We start from the raw sequence: 16,562 nt of genomic DNA, 5'->3' as shown, positions 1-16,562 counted from the left end.
TATAGGTTAATTTAAAAAAACAAACAGATAATTTTTTAAAAATAACCTATTCAAGAAGATCAAGAAGATTTTCTCTAGCTATAAGGTAGGTACTCCCTGATGAAAAATATACTATTCTGGAAACTACAGTAGTATTCAGTATTTAAGAGCTACCCTGAAGCTTGGAGCAAAATCTATGTATGTACCCCAAAGAACTTCCAAATGTGGAAAGCCTCTTCCAACTTCCTTATCTGTTAATGTTCTTTCACTCCTCATGTATTGTACTTATTTGTTTGCATATAATATACTCTCAGTAAAATGGAAGCTCTTTTACTGATGTTTTACTCCCTGGGTAACTTTGGGAAAGACTTTTTGCTTCCTAAAACTTGTTTTCATATGTATAAAATGAAGTGTTTGGATCAGATGACCTGGGGTTCCATTCAGCTCTAGACAGATAATACTATGACTTTTATTTTCAAATTATTTTTGTAGCCCCAGCTAAATTGAATAGTAATTTAATAAAGGCTTATTGGATGGGTTTAGATTGGTACCTAATTTACAGAAGGATATAGGAGAGGAATGGGGATCATCTGACTTATAAGTATGCCAAAAGGTATGCTGATTTTGTCCAAGACACGAATGAACATAGTAAGGAACAAAGTTAAACATCAGTAAACGTGAAAAGTTTCATGTCTAGTGGAAATTGGTTCAAGTGATACATTTTCACATTTCTGACAAGTCAAATTCAGATTTCAAAATGCCACTTTGGGGGTTTGCCCATAGATGAAAACATAATTTTTTAAAAGTAAGGATTAAATGTGAAACTTACCCTGGGCAGAGTAACATGGATATGATCATATTAATGGTCTTTGGAAAGCTGGCCAGCATAGTTTACACTCCAGGACTTCTATATTTAGGTCTGACTCCCTTCTGCAATGTCAACTGTAACATAATCCTTCTTTTAAATCTCAGTATCTCAAATATCAGTTGTTACTAGTTGTCCAGTTCTCCCTTGGTTTATATCAGAGAGCCCAATGGAGCCTTCCGAAGAAACTGTACAGATTAACAAGGAAAACTTTTTAGAAGTTCCCAGTTTATCTGATTCCCTTACTGAAGATGAAGAAATTAAAGAAACCTTCAATTTGCGCTTCTCCCCTCTCCCAAGACGACGAAGCTCTGATACTTTTGAATCAGATTATCCATATGTGGATACTCCTTCTTCAGGTTCACGAAGAGTTTCATTTGCTGATGCCTTTGGATTCAATCTTGTATCTGTTAAAGAATTTGACAATTGGGAGTTACCGGGAGTATCAACACATTTTGACTTAAGGGATGATGTTTTCCACACAGAGGAATATATTTTATCTCCACTGTTTGATTTGCCTTCCTCAAGAGAAGTGCTGATGCAGGAGCTACAGGTTCAGAAGGCAATCCTGGAGTCCACAGAGTTCCTAACTGGGCCTGCAACTATGAAGGGCACTATCCGAGTTTTGAATGTTTCTTTTGAGAAGGTAGTATATGTTAGAATGTCCTTAGATAACTGGCAGACACATTATGACATTTTAGCCGAGTATGTTCCTAATTCTTGTGATGGTGAAACTGATCAATTCTCCTTTAAGATTTCATTGGTTCCTCCTTATCAAAAAGATGGAGCTAGGATTGAATTTTGTATACGCTATGAAACTTCTATTGGCACATTTTGGTCAAACAATAATGGCGGAAACTATACATTGGTCTGTCAAAAGAAGGAAAGGGAGCAAAAGCCTGAAAAATCACGGGAAGTAATAACTAACAGACAGCTAAAAGGCTGCTTAAAGGTAAAATCAAGGTGAGGTTACATCTTTTAGTTTTTAGTCTTAAGAAGCTTGAATTTTTCATGTCATACATATTTCACTTGTTAAATAATCATTGTGCTTTAGACTCTACTGTATGATATATATTTAAAATCATACTTGATTTTAAAAAGGTTCATTTTATTCAAATAGTTATTTACTTATGACTATAGTTACTTAATATAGCAAATCTCTTCTAAATTATAAAAATTGTATAGAGATGTATGATAGAGGATGCAGAGTGAGTATTTGTACTGTTTTTAAATTGATACAGTTTTTTAAGGAGCCTAAAGCAAGAGAAAGCACCAAATATTTTTAATCCCTTAATATCTCACAGTGCCACCAATGACTACTTCATTGTGTACTGGTAAATTTGTAGGTGCTCCCTTCTGCTCCCTAATGTGAAATTTAACTCCTTCCCATGTAAAAACTATCTCTGAAGTTATAAATCCATTGATTTCCAATCAACACGCCTAAAACTCTATTCTGAAACTTAAATGAATGAAAAAAGAGTGCTTCAAAAAGTGAATGCTATTTGAATTTCTAACTGGAAAAAAAAATCATTACAACCTCCTCTGATCTTATAAAATAGCTTAATAGTTAAAAATAGATAAATATTCTGACTGACTTTTTTGGTTTATTTATAAGGAACTTTTACACAATGTCCCTAATTAGCCATATTGTAAGAGCTTTTATTACAATAATAAAATGATAAAGGCACAGTGAGGTGATGAGTAGAAGTATCTAGAAATTTTGACAATGATCATGCAAGTCATTATAATACTTTCATACTAAAATGTAATAGTAATATCATGGTAATTAAATCCCTAAAGAAATTATAAACAATGAGTTCAGCATGGTAAAAAAAAATTTTTTGAGAACAAAGAATTTATATATACTGGTGTTTGTTTGAGAGCTATTAACATCTTTGGTAGACTTGAAAAATCCATTTATAATTATAATAAAAATGTCTGGCCTTTATTACCTCTATACCATATATTGATCAATTTCTCATGGCATCAGACTACCAGATCATTTTTTTTAAAAGGCAAAGTTAGTCTATTGCTCCTCCTCCTCAGTTATGCTAGAAAGATCTCCAAACAAAAAATAAAACTATTGTTCTGTACATAACTGGTCTAAATGTTTTGTAGAGTTGTCCATTCTGAAAGTTCCTACTAGGGGATAGACAGAGAGAAGAGGAGTGTGACTTAAAACTCTGCTATGGAGAAAGCACTGCACTTGGTGCTAAAAAAAAAAAAAAAATTACAGGCTCTAATTCTAGCTCTATCACTAACATTGTGTGAACAGTGATGAATCACTTAACCTCTGTAGTTTAGTTTTGCAAAATATGAGGATCTGTTCGGATATGACACATTAAAAAACATAAAGTGCTATATACATACAAGATGTTGTTGTTGATGATGAAAAAACAACTAATTTTTTTGTATTTTAAAATAGTTGCAACAGTGAAATATTCATGTTTTCTCCATAAAATTTGTTAGGGCTTGTGCTTTGTACTTTACTATGTTTAAGTGTGAATAAATTTCCCTCAAATCTGCATTGTAAAGTTATCTGTAAATATAAAAGTAGAATTATAACATTTATGTATGCTAAGATAATTATTTGTCTATTTATCATAAGGTTTGATTATCCACCACTTAAGAAATCTTTATTAAACATAGATAATATTATTATTAAAATTTATAATATATATCTTAGCATTATAATTTTATATATTTGAGACATTATAACATTTATGTCTGCTAAGATAATTATTTGTCTATTTATCATAAGGTTTGATTACCCACCCACTTAAGAAATCTTTATTAAACACAGATAATATTATTATTAAAATTTATAATATATATCTTTAGCATTATAATTTTATATATTTGAGACATTTGATGAAATCCTTGTTAGTTGGTTTATTTAACATTTAACAACCTGCCACTTTTCAGAAGAACAGGACTTTGGTAATAGTTCTGAAGGCTGAAAACAAAGTACTATGTTACCAAGAGGATTATTATGTAAAATTAAAATGTGGTTTTGAAAATGTATCTATTATATGCTGTAATCCAGTATAGATAGGAAGTTTCCTATGCTTACCAATTTGATTTGATTCCAGGAACAAAGAAAAGGCATGTGTCAGGCTTAACATTGCTATTTTAAACGAAGATATAGTAATGATATTAACTGAAATTTTATCTAAGGAATGAATGAGCATATCTAGGATAAACATATACATGCACACATACAAACAATACATACAAATATATACATATGCATATATACTCAGACATAAATACATATGTGTATATAAATATATATACACACATACATGTTGAGAGAAAGAAAGAGAGAAAGAACATTTTCAAAAGAGCTATCATTGAATTATTAGCAGACACCATTCAAATCATAATGTCATTTTAGGAAAAAACCTGAGTCCTAAACCACAAAATAGTCTAAAGACTTGTAAAGTTTCCTAATGAGTTACAAAAATGGGGGAAGAACCCTACCCCTCAAACCCATAAATACATTTTCTGCAGTTCTATAACTTAAAAATGACCAATATAATTCAAACCACATTTTAAAAAAAAAGCATTTGCCTCTGGAGGAGGCTTTCTCTGCAGAGTTTCAGTCCAACATGAATTTTTACATCTGATTTATATACCATTCAAAATGGAGTGTATAAAGGAAATCCTGACAGAGTCTTAGAACAGCATGTGCCATAATAGAATATTTATACAGTTTTTCCATAATATAATTTATATGCAATGGGTTTCAAATATTCCTAAAACTCACACAAGAGAGTACTATCAAATTTCAAAATGAATATTACAGTTGCTTTCCATTGCAAGGGGCTTTGTCAGGAAAAAAAAATCCCTTTACCTTATTATGTGATATCACAAAACATATTATACTTTCCTAAAATAAGGATGAGCTTAGACTCCTTTGATCAAGTGAATTATGGTTTTTGACAGATGGTTATTGTTTCATTTGTGAATGTGATTTTATCGGTGTTACTTATGAAAGGTGGTCTGGCACTGTAGATAAGAGATTGTAAATAAGGTCCAGGAGTCAGAAAGATCTGAGTTCAAGTTTTCCCTCTGTTGTATAATTTTCTGGGGTGGTGAGGCAATCAGGGCTAAGTGACTTGCCCAAACCCATACAGCTAGTAAGTCTCTGAGGTCTGATATAAATTCAAATCCTCCTGACTCCAGAGTCAGTGTTCTATCTACTGCACCACCTAGCTGTTCCTTTTCTATATTTTCTATGTCACTTAAACTCTTAATGCCCAAGGTAAATCTGTATACCTATATGTTATAGATAAGTTATTAATCTGTGTCAGAGGAGGCAATTTCCACACTGGGGACTCTCCACCTGGTGAAATTATGGATCCAGAGCAAAGCAAATAAATGATATATTTACATAACACCTAAAGAGATCTATTTATTGGTCACTTCCTTCCAGAAAAAAAATATATACATGTGTGCATGGAGATGAATAATAAATATTGTAAATTATAAATAGCAGTTAAAATCAAAATGTAGGGACCCTGCCACAGGCAGTATTATCTGTCTAGATTCAAAAAGGATTGTCAATTCTTTTAAAACTGAAGTTATTTCCTTTTGTATCTCATGAAAGTATATAGTGAACTGGGCAACATATTGAGAAGAGCATATTCTCTGTCATTCCAGTTACTCTCTTATATACTATTTCTTTTTTTAAAAAAATTAATTTAATTTTTAATTTATGAAATTTAACAAGCATTTCCAGTACATAATAGAAAAAAAGATGATTGCATATGAACTTACAAATCTATTATGTACAAATGATTTTTTCAGGCTAAAACTGGCACATCTCTACTTTGGTATGGATAGTCTTTTTTAAAGCTTATTTTATTTCTTCTGGTCCATCTACTTTGGATTGACTAAAAACACAGTTATCAAATACTGGGCATGTGGTTGAGCTAATTTTGTGTACTATATTTAATTGCACTGAAATTGAATGGTTTTGTTTTTGTTGGGGCTTTGTTTGGGCTTCTGTTTTTGCCTTTCTTTGTATCTCCAGAACTCAAAAGAGAACCTGGCATATAGTTGGTGCTTAATAAATGCTCAGTGATAATTGGCATATATATTATGAACCAACTGAACTCATAATCATATCATAAACATGGTTGTGCTATATGAATATGTCAAACAGAGTTAGATGATGCTTTCAGGAAGTAGATACAGATGTAAATAAAATTTAGACAAACATATATGACAATCTCGAGGAGGCAGTGTAATATAGTGAAAAACAATTAGCTTTGGAGTCAGAGGACCTGGCTTCAAGTTCTATCTCTTATGCTCACTGACTTATCAAACTTCCTAAGCCTCAATTTCAGTCTATAAAATCAACAAATTTGATTAGATTATTGCTGAGGTCACTTCTAGCTTTAGAGTTCTGATCCTATGATGTTTATAGGTAGGTTAAATGTAACATCACCCATCTAATGCAATTTAAAAGACTCCAGAAGACTTTGCCTTACATATGTCTCCTACTGCTTTATATAATTGTCTATAGTGTCTCCAATTAAAATTTCATTTCTTTTGAATCTTGAAGGACTTTTCATTCTTCAGTAGCCTTCTATTAATGTGCAAATATACCTGAGAAGAGTAACACCTGAAACAATTATGGATGAAGCCATGGTAAAAAAAAAAAAAATTAATTCATCAGGACATTTCCAAATGTGGTAGATAGTTGAGAGCAAAGCCCATTGGAAGTGAAACATGGCTAAGTTATCTTGGGGAAAACTAGAGCCATAACAAGGCTTAGAGGGAAAGGGAAAATGCCAAAGAAAGATTCACCTATTTCAAAGTTGGCCTTGCCAATTTATAATGGAAATGAAGCAATCTACCTCAGACTTAAAATAAATATAGAAGAAATATGTACATTACGTTTTCTTTTAGTCAAGGCAGGTATCATGGAATGGTGGGATGCATTGTTATCAGTGGACTTGGAGAATGATCTAGGACAGGACATCACCTCTGCTAGATGCCAAAAGCATGCTTACTCAGGTTCAACTACAATACAGCTTTTTCTTAAGTGAACCAAATCTATAAATTTAAAGAGAAATAATATAGTACAGATACTTGGTGGAGTATAATAGTATGAGCAGAAAGAAATAATTTGTGACTAATACAGCTGTTAAAGATAATGTTTAGCATAAACCTGCAAAGCAAGGCATAGAAATAAGCAAAAGCTAACAATAAAAGAAAAAATAAATATAACAAAATAATTTATTTTTCAAATTACTATTTTCCTATATAAAGTAGTAAAATCACAATAAAACTGGAAAAGGGAGGCAAAAGCACATAGTTGTGTAGTATTCTAATTCTCTGAATTCAGTGATTCTGGATTTCTAAATAATCTGAGATCCATCAATAGAGATCTGAATGTCCAAGGAGGTGTAGATAAATTCAATGAAGAGCCAAGATCTGTTCATTTTGGGACTAGTTCTGGTAGAAGGCTCTATTTAAAGGGAAGAAATCTTAGATCATAATAATTTCATGAATCCATCAGCATGCATTTATAAAGATTTTACTATGTTGCACATATTGTAATAAGTTCTGGGGATACTAAAAAAGAAGGCAGAAAACAATTCTCAATGAGGATGCTGTCAATGACATTAAATTCTAATGGGAGACAAAAAGTAAGGACCTTGCCATAGAATCTGGGTGGAGCAGGGGTGACCTCCTGCAGAAACTGGGATTTGATCTGAATTTTATAGAAGGAATCAGAGATATGGAGCAGAGCATTCCAGGCAAGTAACAGCACTCCATAAAAAATTAAGAATGATGTCTTTGATAGATATTTGTATTGCAAAAACTCAGACCTGTAAGATACATGGAACAAAAAGTTTTTGAAATACAGAGATCCATCAGAGGAACTCTGAAGCATGTGGAAACAGGATGAGATCCATGTACTCCCAGTTTTCCTTTCTGCTATTAAGGTAGAATTCAAGATTCTTTCAGGGAGACTATACAAGATGACATTTTCTCAATAACAGAAAGCAAATATTTTATCCACATGTGTAATAGTCTATAGGACATTAAATATAAAAGAATAATATCAGAATTTTGCTTGATTTATAAAGGGAAGGCCTTGTCCCAGAACTGTTTTTGACTGAATATTGTTGAAAAATATGAGGACAGAGGCAACTAGATGACTCATTGGATAGAGCGCCTACCCTGGAGTTAGGAGGACCTGAGTTCAAATTTGATCTCAGATACTTAACACTTACCAGCTGTGTGACCCTGGGCAAGTCACTTAACCCCAATTATCTTGCACAAGAAAGACAAAAAATGAGGACAAGATAGATTATATTTATATAGCACTAAAAGATTTGTGAAGTATTTTATATAAATTTTTCTCATTTGATTCCTAGAATCCTGGGCTTTAAGTATTATTATTTCCATTTTATAGGTTTAGAAACTGAAACTGAGAGTGTTTAAATGGTTAGTCCATGTGCAACAATTATTAAGTATCAAAAAGTAGGATAAGGAACCCAAGTTCTGACTGCAAGTTCTATCCTCTAACAATTACTTCTGACCTCACTCAGTAAAGCCATATTAAACAGCAGAATAGAAAATCAGATTTCAGAGAACCTGCTGATGGCAGGTGCTTACTTGGGGGCTTCCAGCTGGCAAGTAGGGGATAATATGACACTGAGGAGGCCAGTTTCTATTTTGCTAGGGACCCATGAGTGCCCTAATACATTTCTACTCATAGCAGAGTATCTAGATCTATAAATATTGGTATTCTCTTAAAGTTAATTAGAAATCCTAGGAGAGGAAAGCTAAAAACACTTCCCCCCTCTACTATATATATATATATATGTTTTATTACCTCTATTTTCCTAGCTTCTCTCAACCATTAGCTAAATTCTATTATTCTTGTAGCTAAAAACGAGTCATTTCTGGGATCACACTCCCTAGGGTCAACGAAACTGACTTGGAATTTTCAGACAGGAACTTTCCAAGCCGAGAAACCAGCAAATTCATGAAGAAGAATATTTTTGGCTTTTTTCTGTCTCCTTTCTATGCTGTTTTTTCCTCTCCTGCCCTCAATCCCCTTGAACTTATTGTCTTTATGCTGCCTGCTTTAGAATCCCACTCAAGTCTGTCCTTCCCCATAATACATCCGCTCACATTCCTCTATCAAACTGTTTTCAGCTATTTGCCATGGAGCAGAGGCTAATAAGCTAATGTATGTTAAGGAGTTAATGACTGATAAAATATTAATATTAATAGTTAACAATGCTTTAACAAAAAGAACTGCAACTCTAATGGTGGGATATCAGAGTCAGCTAGTGGTATGCACATACTCTCAAAAAAACACATTTATATACACATGCATTCTTTTGTGTGTACATGAATATGTGCCTATATAAACATATATACTTATGTACACATTTATTTATATACTCACACATATATGAAAGAAGATCCTCATAAATTTTCTAGAATAATCTTACCCTAAGCATGAATCATATCTACATCAACACTGTCTTGGTATGGTTGTAGCTATGGAGAATTCACTATCCTCCAAGGCAGTTTCTCCTATTTTGGTATAACTCTAATTACTAAGAAATTTTCCTTATTTTGAACTAAATGTTTTCTCATATAATTTCCACTGAATGAGATTAGTCATCACCTTTAAGGTTAAAGAGAACAAATCTCTTCCACATAACAATCATTTAAATATCTGAATTTGACTCTTGTGTTCCACCTAAGTCTTGTCTTCTTCAAATAAAATGATACTAGAGATTCTTGTAACAAGATTTTGCATTATTTCATCCTCCTACTTGCTATGCTCTGGAGATTTAGGGGATCATCAATATTTCCAAGATTTCTCTTAAGAACATAGAATGAAAAATTGAACAAAGTTTTTGGATGTGATCTGCCTCAAGAAAAATCAAGTGGGACCCGTCATTATAAGAGGAGAGGTTCTTAAGATTTATGAACTTGTTTTTTTTTTAATTGATAATTATTTTAATAGAATCAGTTTTATTTGCAATCCTAAATATATATATATACATATATGTATATCTTTTATTTTCTATATTTAGAAACATTATTCTGAGAAGGGATAGTTCCAAATTACTCTCCATAATGGGTGGATCAATTCATAACTCCACCAACAGTGCATATGTCCTGATCTTTCCACATCTCCTTCAACATTTGTCATTTCCCTTTTTTGTCATATTTGCCAGTCTGAGAGATAGTACCTCAGAGTTGCTATAATTTGTTTTTCTTCAACCAATAGTGATTTAGAGTATTTTTCATATAACTCTAGATTTGTTTTCTTCTTCTTAAAACTGCCTGTTTATTACTTATATTCCTAGAAATTTGGTTCTCTTTTCTAGATGTGTGAGAAATGAGGCCTTTATCAGAGAAAACTTGCTGTAGGTCCCACTCTGTCTTCCTAAATTTCTTGCTTCCCTTCTAATCTTGGTTGCTTTGGTTTTGTTTGTGCAAAATCTTTTTTAATTTGATGTAATCAAAATTATCCATTTTACATTCTGTAATGCTCTATATCGTTTTGTCATAGTATTTATGTATATATGAAAAATTTCCATATATATTTGTTAACAACTGTCTAGCAGTGGCATCCCTGGGTCAAAGCGAATATATAGTTTCAAATTGCTGTTCAGAATAGTTGTCTCAATCAGCAACTCTATCAACAATACATTAATATCTCTATATTTCTACAATACTCCCAAATGACTAATCTCATCTTTTGTCATTAGTGGGACTTTTCTGGCTGTGAGGTAAAACCTCATGATTGTGATGACTTGCATTTCTTTGATTATTAGTGATTGTAACATTCTTTCATATGGTTGTAATAGAGTGCATTTTTCTTTTTAGAACTTTCTGATCACATTCTTTGATCATGTGTATTGGGAAATGATTTTTTTTTGATCTTACATATTTGTTGGATGATTATATCTTAGATATCTTTAGAATATCTTAGATATTCCAAATATTTTTAAAATGTTTTTTATGAGTTTATCAATTGCATTCATTAGACCTGGGAACTATTTTGTTTGATTGAGGGGATTTAAATTCATTTCAGGCAGCCAAGTAATCTTGTACCATTTTACTTTGGGGGTTGGACAGGGATGACTATTCAAAGAATAATAGCTTGATAAAAATTAGAACAAAACTTGAACATTTAATCTTTCCCATGAAACATTTTTGTTTTATCATCCTTAGTCTAGAAATTGTTCTCCTTGGATAGGAAAAAAACAACAGGCATAATATAGAAGTTATGGAATGCCTTTTCCCCCCTCAGTATTCATTTATTTTTTCCCATTCATCCCAAGAAAGAAATCTCATCACTGCAATCCTCTTCTTGTTCCCAATGGAGTTTTAAAAAGAATGAACAACAAAAAAACCTTTTTGTTTTCTTTAGTATTTGTTAATTGTGACTATAAATTCATAATGGATTTTAGCTTTCCTGTCACTGATTCACAAGAACTTTCATCCCTTCAATTCATCTTGAGTTTACTTTCTCTTATTGAAAGAAAAAAAAAAAACTCCTATCACTGAAAAATGTGAGTTCATTAATGAACTCCCTAAGCATCTACATTCTTCTCTTTAGATAACACTACTTCCCTCCTCCTATCCCAACTAGAATCATTTGCTTAATTTTATTTTTGAACCTCTCTCAATCTTTTGGGGCTAATTTCCCTTTAAGAATGTCAGGCTTTTGGATATGAGTTTTTCCTATCTTTGGATTATTTAAAATACACTATTATATAGTTAAAGATAAAAGATTATACTTAATGTGAGGTCACCAAGAGTGATCAAGAATGATGAATGGGTTTGGGAATTAAGATGATGATTGCAAGCTAGCCTTCTTAATGTCTGCTGACTTCGGCCATTTCACTGGCCGAGTGAAATGGCCGAAGTCAGCAGACATTAAGAATAAGGCTGAGGACTGAATGAAGTATTTTGTCTCAACAACACTACAATTTAGATAGTGTCACTGTTTTTGGGATTCTCTGATTGTTTACATTGTAGTTTATTTAAAGTTCTAGATTTTTTTTTTTTTTTTTTGCCTTTTCTTTTGCTTGCTCCTTAATCCTTCATTTAGAGAAATTGTAATATTAGAAGGAACATATGGGATTGGAATAGGGACAAGACAAATGATTTCTTTTGGTTTTCTTTTCTCAATAGTATTTTATTTTTCCAACTATATGTAAAGATAGTTTTCAATATTCCTTTTGGTAAAATTTTGTGTTCCAAATTTTCCCCTTTCTTTCAATACCTCCCCTCCCCCAATTCAGCAAGAAACCTCATATAGGTTATACTTGTACAATCTATTCAAACGTATTTCTATATTTGTCATTATACAAGAAAAATGAGACCAAAATTGAAAAAAGAAACACAAGAAGGAAAAAGGGGAAAAAAGTGAAAACACTATTCTTTGATCCACATTCAGTCTCCATAGCTCTCCTTTTGAATGTGGATGGCATTTTTCCATCCCAATAGACTAGTAATTTCAATGGTGTACAGAGTTCCCAATGACGAACTTCCTTTACCGGTGAATGTTGACACCTTCTCTGCAACTATTTGCCTCTTTATTAAGGAACAATGCTAGTGAAATAAAATGGGAAAAAAAAGAAATCTCATATTGAAGTTTTTAGATTTCTTGTGGATTTCAATTGATCATATTCAATTTCATTTTAATGGATAATTGAGATGTGGCTAAATATAATTTGATTTTAACTAAGCTTTTACTGAATTGAATTTATATTTGAATATGAAAAGGATCCGTGATTTCAGCAGTATGGGGGATGCTCACCGTGAACACTCACTCCTAACACATTTCAAAATTAGTCTTTGACTTAGTAAATGGTTCCTATAGAATTGCCAGACTATTCAATTTCAAACCTGAAACTGGAACCCAAAAAGTGTTACCTTTAGGTCTAGTATTTTTTCCACTATATAACACCATTTCTCATTGAATCTAGATATAGAAAACAAATTCAATTTTTTAAAAGCCTAGATTGCTCTATCACATTCTGGTAATTTTTTTCAGTTTTCTTTGTTTAATGCCTATATGATGAAAAAAAAAATCCTCAGGACAGAGCTCTCTAAGCCCCACCATTTTCGATTTCTTTGCTGCCACTCTAAAAGAATCACCCTGTTTAACAGACACAGTAGTGTTATTATCTATTATATAAATAATAACTAGTTTTGCAACCTTAATGATGCCATCCTGCTGCTTAAAGATTTTATGACAAATAGAAATAAATTGCTAAATTGGACTTTTATACCCCATTGTTTAGTGACAGAAACCAATTGTACATTAAACAAACCTGTTATGGAGAATTTTAACATCCTCTTTCCAGACCCCCTCCCCCAAACAGGTAATTCTGGAAATGGTCTGTCTGTGTAGCACATCAGGGTTATTGAAATCACAATAAATAGAAATAAAATTCTAACAATAATAGGGCTGGAGCTGGCATATGTGCAGCTGTGGCTGTGATATTGTGATTATTTTTCAAATTTTTACTAATAGTAAAGAGTAAAGTACCTATTTCTTTCTTCTACCCACAATGAATTACAATGAACCATGCATTTGTAATAATTAAACATTGTGCCTGACTGAAAGTTATGTGGGATTCATTTCCTTAGTAGATTTTATTCCAATAACATCATGGGTGCTTTATTTTCTGATGATAAATTAGGCCACTATCCAAAAAGAACTTTTTGATCCTGAAGTTTTTTTTTTTTTTAAAGAAAGAAGAACATATTTGAATTGCTATCAATTTTTTCTTGGTGTTCTGACCCAGTAAAATCCTCATAAAACATAGCTTATCTATATCTCAGAATGATAAGTAAGTTATCAGAATAGAAAATAGGTAAAATGTCCACATTCTATTAATTTTATTGTGTTGTAATGAGATGAGCACTATATTTGGAGTCAGTATTTGGTTCAGATTCTAACTCAGCCATTTACTATGTGACCCTGGATAAACAATTTAGCCCTTGGGCCTCAATTTTCTGATTTATAAGATGAGCAGTTTGTGGGTGATCTTTAAAGACCCTTGCAATTCTCATAATATTATTCAGTGATCTTCTGAAGATTAGGTCTAGACTAGTAAGGACTGTACTTAGATTTTATTGATACAGGAATTTCTGAGTAAGGAATCCCCTATAATAATGCAAGTTGGCATGTTCTCTGAAATTTATTACCTGGAGCCCTGAGATGTTCAGGATCACACAACCAGTCCTTGTCAAAGTTAGGCCTTAAACTTTTATCCTGGCCTCAAGATCACCTGCTATATTCCCTTTGTTATTCACAAATAAATTGCTACAAATATTTATTGCTCTAATTTTATCAATAAATTTAAATTCAGCTTGAAGGGAATTAAAAATTGGAAATGCAGAATTTTTTCTCATATTCTGACATAAGAAAAAGAATCATGCTTTTGATTCATTATCCACTGTAATTGCCTTAGATTATGTTTTCTGATTTAAATGAAGCTAAAATCATTATTACTGATGTCAATATGGTACTTCATAATTTCTTAGAAGTTTGCATTGTTGGCTTTTAAGGTGCATTGAATCACATCTTTGGATCAAGCAGAATTATTGTTCATCCCAAAAGTTTTTTTGTGTCCTTTTCAAATCCTTGGGAAGACTTAAATCCTTCAGAACTTGTTCTAGATTTTGATAATAGCTTCTAAGAAGACATTGCATCTTCTTGACTCTTAATATTTACCCCCTCATAACTTAAATTCATTTGCGTTTTGACTGTCAGTGGAGATGGAGAATACAAAATCATTTTCATACTTGGATGCTTGCTGATAATTATGCTGTCTTCCTGAAGGATATCTATTTTCTTGTTTTCAAGAATCCTCCACCCGCCCAACCATATGACCTACATGCCAATCAATTAGATAAAATACTATCCCTAAGAGTCATCTTTGCATATCTCATTTGTGATACTAAGACATCTTTACTAATTTCTTTTTGAAGCTTGACATTTTTCTTTCCATTCTTAAAATATGGAACCTCACTAGGAAGATGGGATTACTAGGCTGGCAACAAATGTTTAGTTGTTTTCAGGCATATTTGATTTGAGATGTAGCTATATATAGTTTGATATGTAGTAGCTATGGTGCCCTACTCTTCATAACCCCTTCTGGGGTTTTCTTGGCAAAGATAATGGAGAAGTTCACCATTTCCTTCTCTAGCTCATTTTACAAATGAGGAAATTAAGGCAAAGAGGACGAAGTGACTTGCCCAGGGTCATAAAGCTAATAGGTATATGGTGCCAGATTTGAACATAGGACTTTCCAACTCTAGGCTCAATTCTCTATCTATATAGCACCTAGCAGTTCTTGGTAATTCCAGAGTGTAGAATTCTACACTTCTCTCTTTTCTCAGAAAGCAAACTTCATTTGTGATACTGACTCAGCTTGAGAGTCTCTGAATCTAGCTTTTTGGGGGGATCAGGTCTGAGTTGAGTCAAAGATTCCTCTCCTACAATAGTACAATGGAACAATGGAGTAAGGAGACTTAATAGATTCAAATCCTGACGCTGATATGTACTAATTGTGTGAATTTAGTAAAGTCGCTTTACTATTCAGAAGTCTAAATTCCTCATTTGTAATTTTATTAAACATATTTAGAAAGTGACTGCTGTGTGAATCTCAAAGGCAATTAGAGAGGATTAAAAAATGATGCACTTTATGATCTCAAGGAGTTTATATTTTGTCAATGTAATAATTGCCCACATAATAATAATGTAGGTAAGAATGGGAAGAGTTAAAGAAGAGATCTACAATCAGAAGACATGCTAAGTACTATTAACCTCATTTCACATGAAATGATTGAAGCTGAAATAAGTCAAGAAACTTGTTCATAGTCACACAGCTAGGAATGTTGGAGGCAGAGATGGAGGTCAAGGTTTTCCGAATCCAGGTCTAGCCCTCTATCCATTAAAGTGATGGGTAATGTGAAATCTGTACAGAATTCCCTTTTCCCCTTGAACAAAATCATCTGTAGAATCAATTCATGGCTCCCTTTTTTGAAGCAAGATGCATATTCCTTCACTCAAGGGGTGAATGAGTCAGGATTAGTCACCTCTTTGGGTAGTACAATGCATCTGAACAAAAAGGTAGGATCTCCCCCTACCCCTGCTCTTACTACACAGGTCAAAGAAGTAAAAGAGATAGAATGATCAGACAAAACTGGAGTCCAGAAGGTCATTTAGCTTATTCTCTTTCCTGTTCACAGAACAGTAATTTAAAGCATTCTGTAAAAACAGCATGCCAGCAAATTAAAGCCAGTAACGCAAATTACTTAAATTTATTTTAACTGATAAATGATATTTAATCTTAATAAAATATTAAGAAATTTTCTCTTATATATCTAGCTCCAATAGTATACATAATTAATACACTAAACTATTCTGATTGTTGTTTGCTTTGTCTTTGTAAAATTTTACCAAAGAACTTAAGTATTCTATATCCTTAAGTGGAAATTAATTTTACTCCTTTCTTTCATTTGAGCCCATAATAGGCATTATGATACTACAATATATTATAAAAGACGGCTTTAATGTTTGACAATGAAATAAAAAGACATATAGGACCAGAAAAGAATTACATCAGTCATGTAGTAAAAATGAAAACTTGAGTGCTACATCTGTAGCTCATTGATAGAAAAAGAACAAGATGGACGTCCA

At 32.5% G+C, this 16,562-nt stretch overlaps 1 protein-coding gene across 1 annotated transcript in view; it reads left to right on the top strand.

Moving 5' to 3' along the window:
• Nucleotides 1–819: 819 nt before the first annotated feature.
• PPP1R3A (protein phosphatase 1 regulatory subunit 3A) overlaps nt 820–16,562 on the top strand; it is a 67,327-nt gene continuing 51,584 nt past the window's right edge. Inside the window, exon 1 of the mRNA XM_031938845.1 lies at nt 820–1,807. Coding sequence (XP_031794705.1) covers nt 1,014–1,807 — 794 coding nt within the window. The 5' untranslated portion in view covers nt 820–1,013. The remainder of the gene's footprint in view (nt 1,808–16,562) is intronic.

This window comes from Sarcophilus harrisii, chromosome 5 (genome assembly GCF_902635505.1).
Source record: "Sarcophilus harrisii chromosome 5, mSarHar1.11, whole genome shotgun sequence".
Lineage (NCBI taxonomy): Eukaryota > Metazoa > Chordata > Mammalia > Dasyuromorphia > Dasyuridae > Sarcophilus > Sarcophilus harrisii.
Note: the sequence above shows the minus strand (reverse complement) of the source record. Positions and strands in the feature narration are given on the sequence as shown.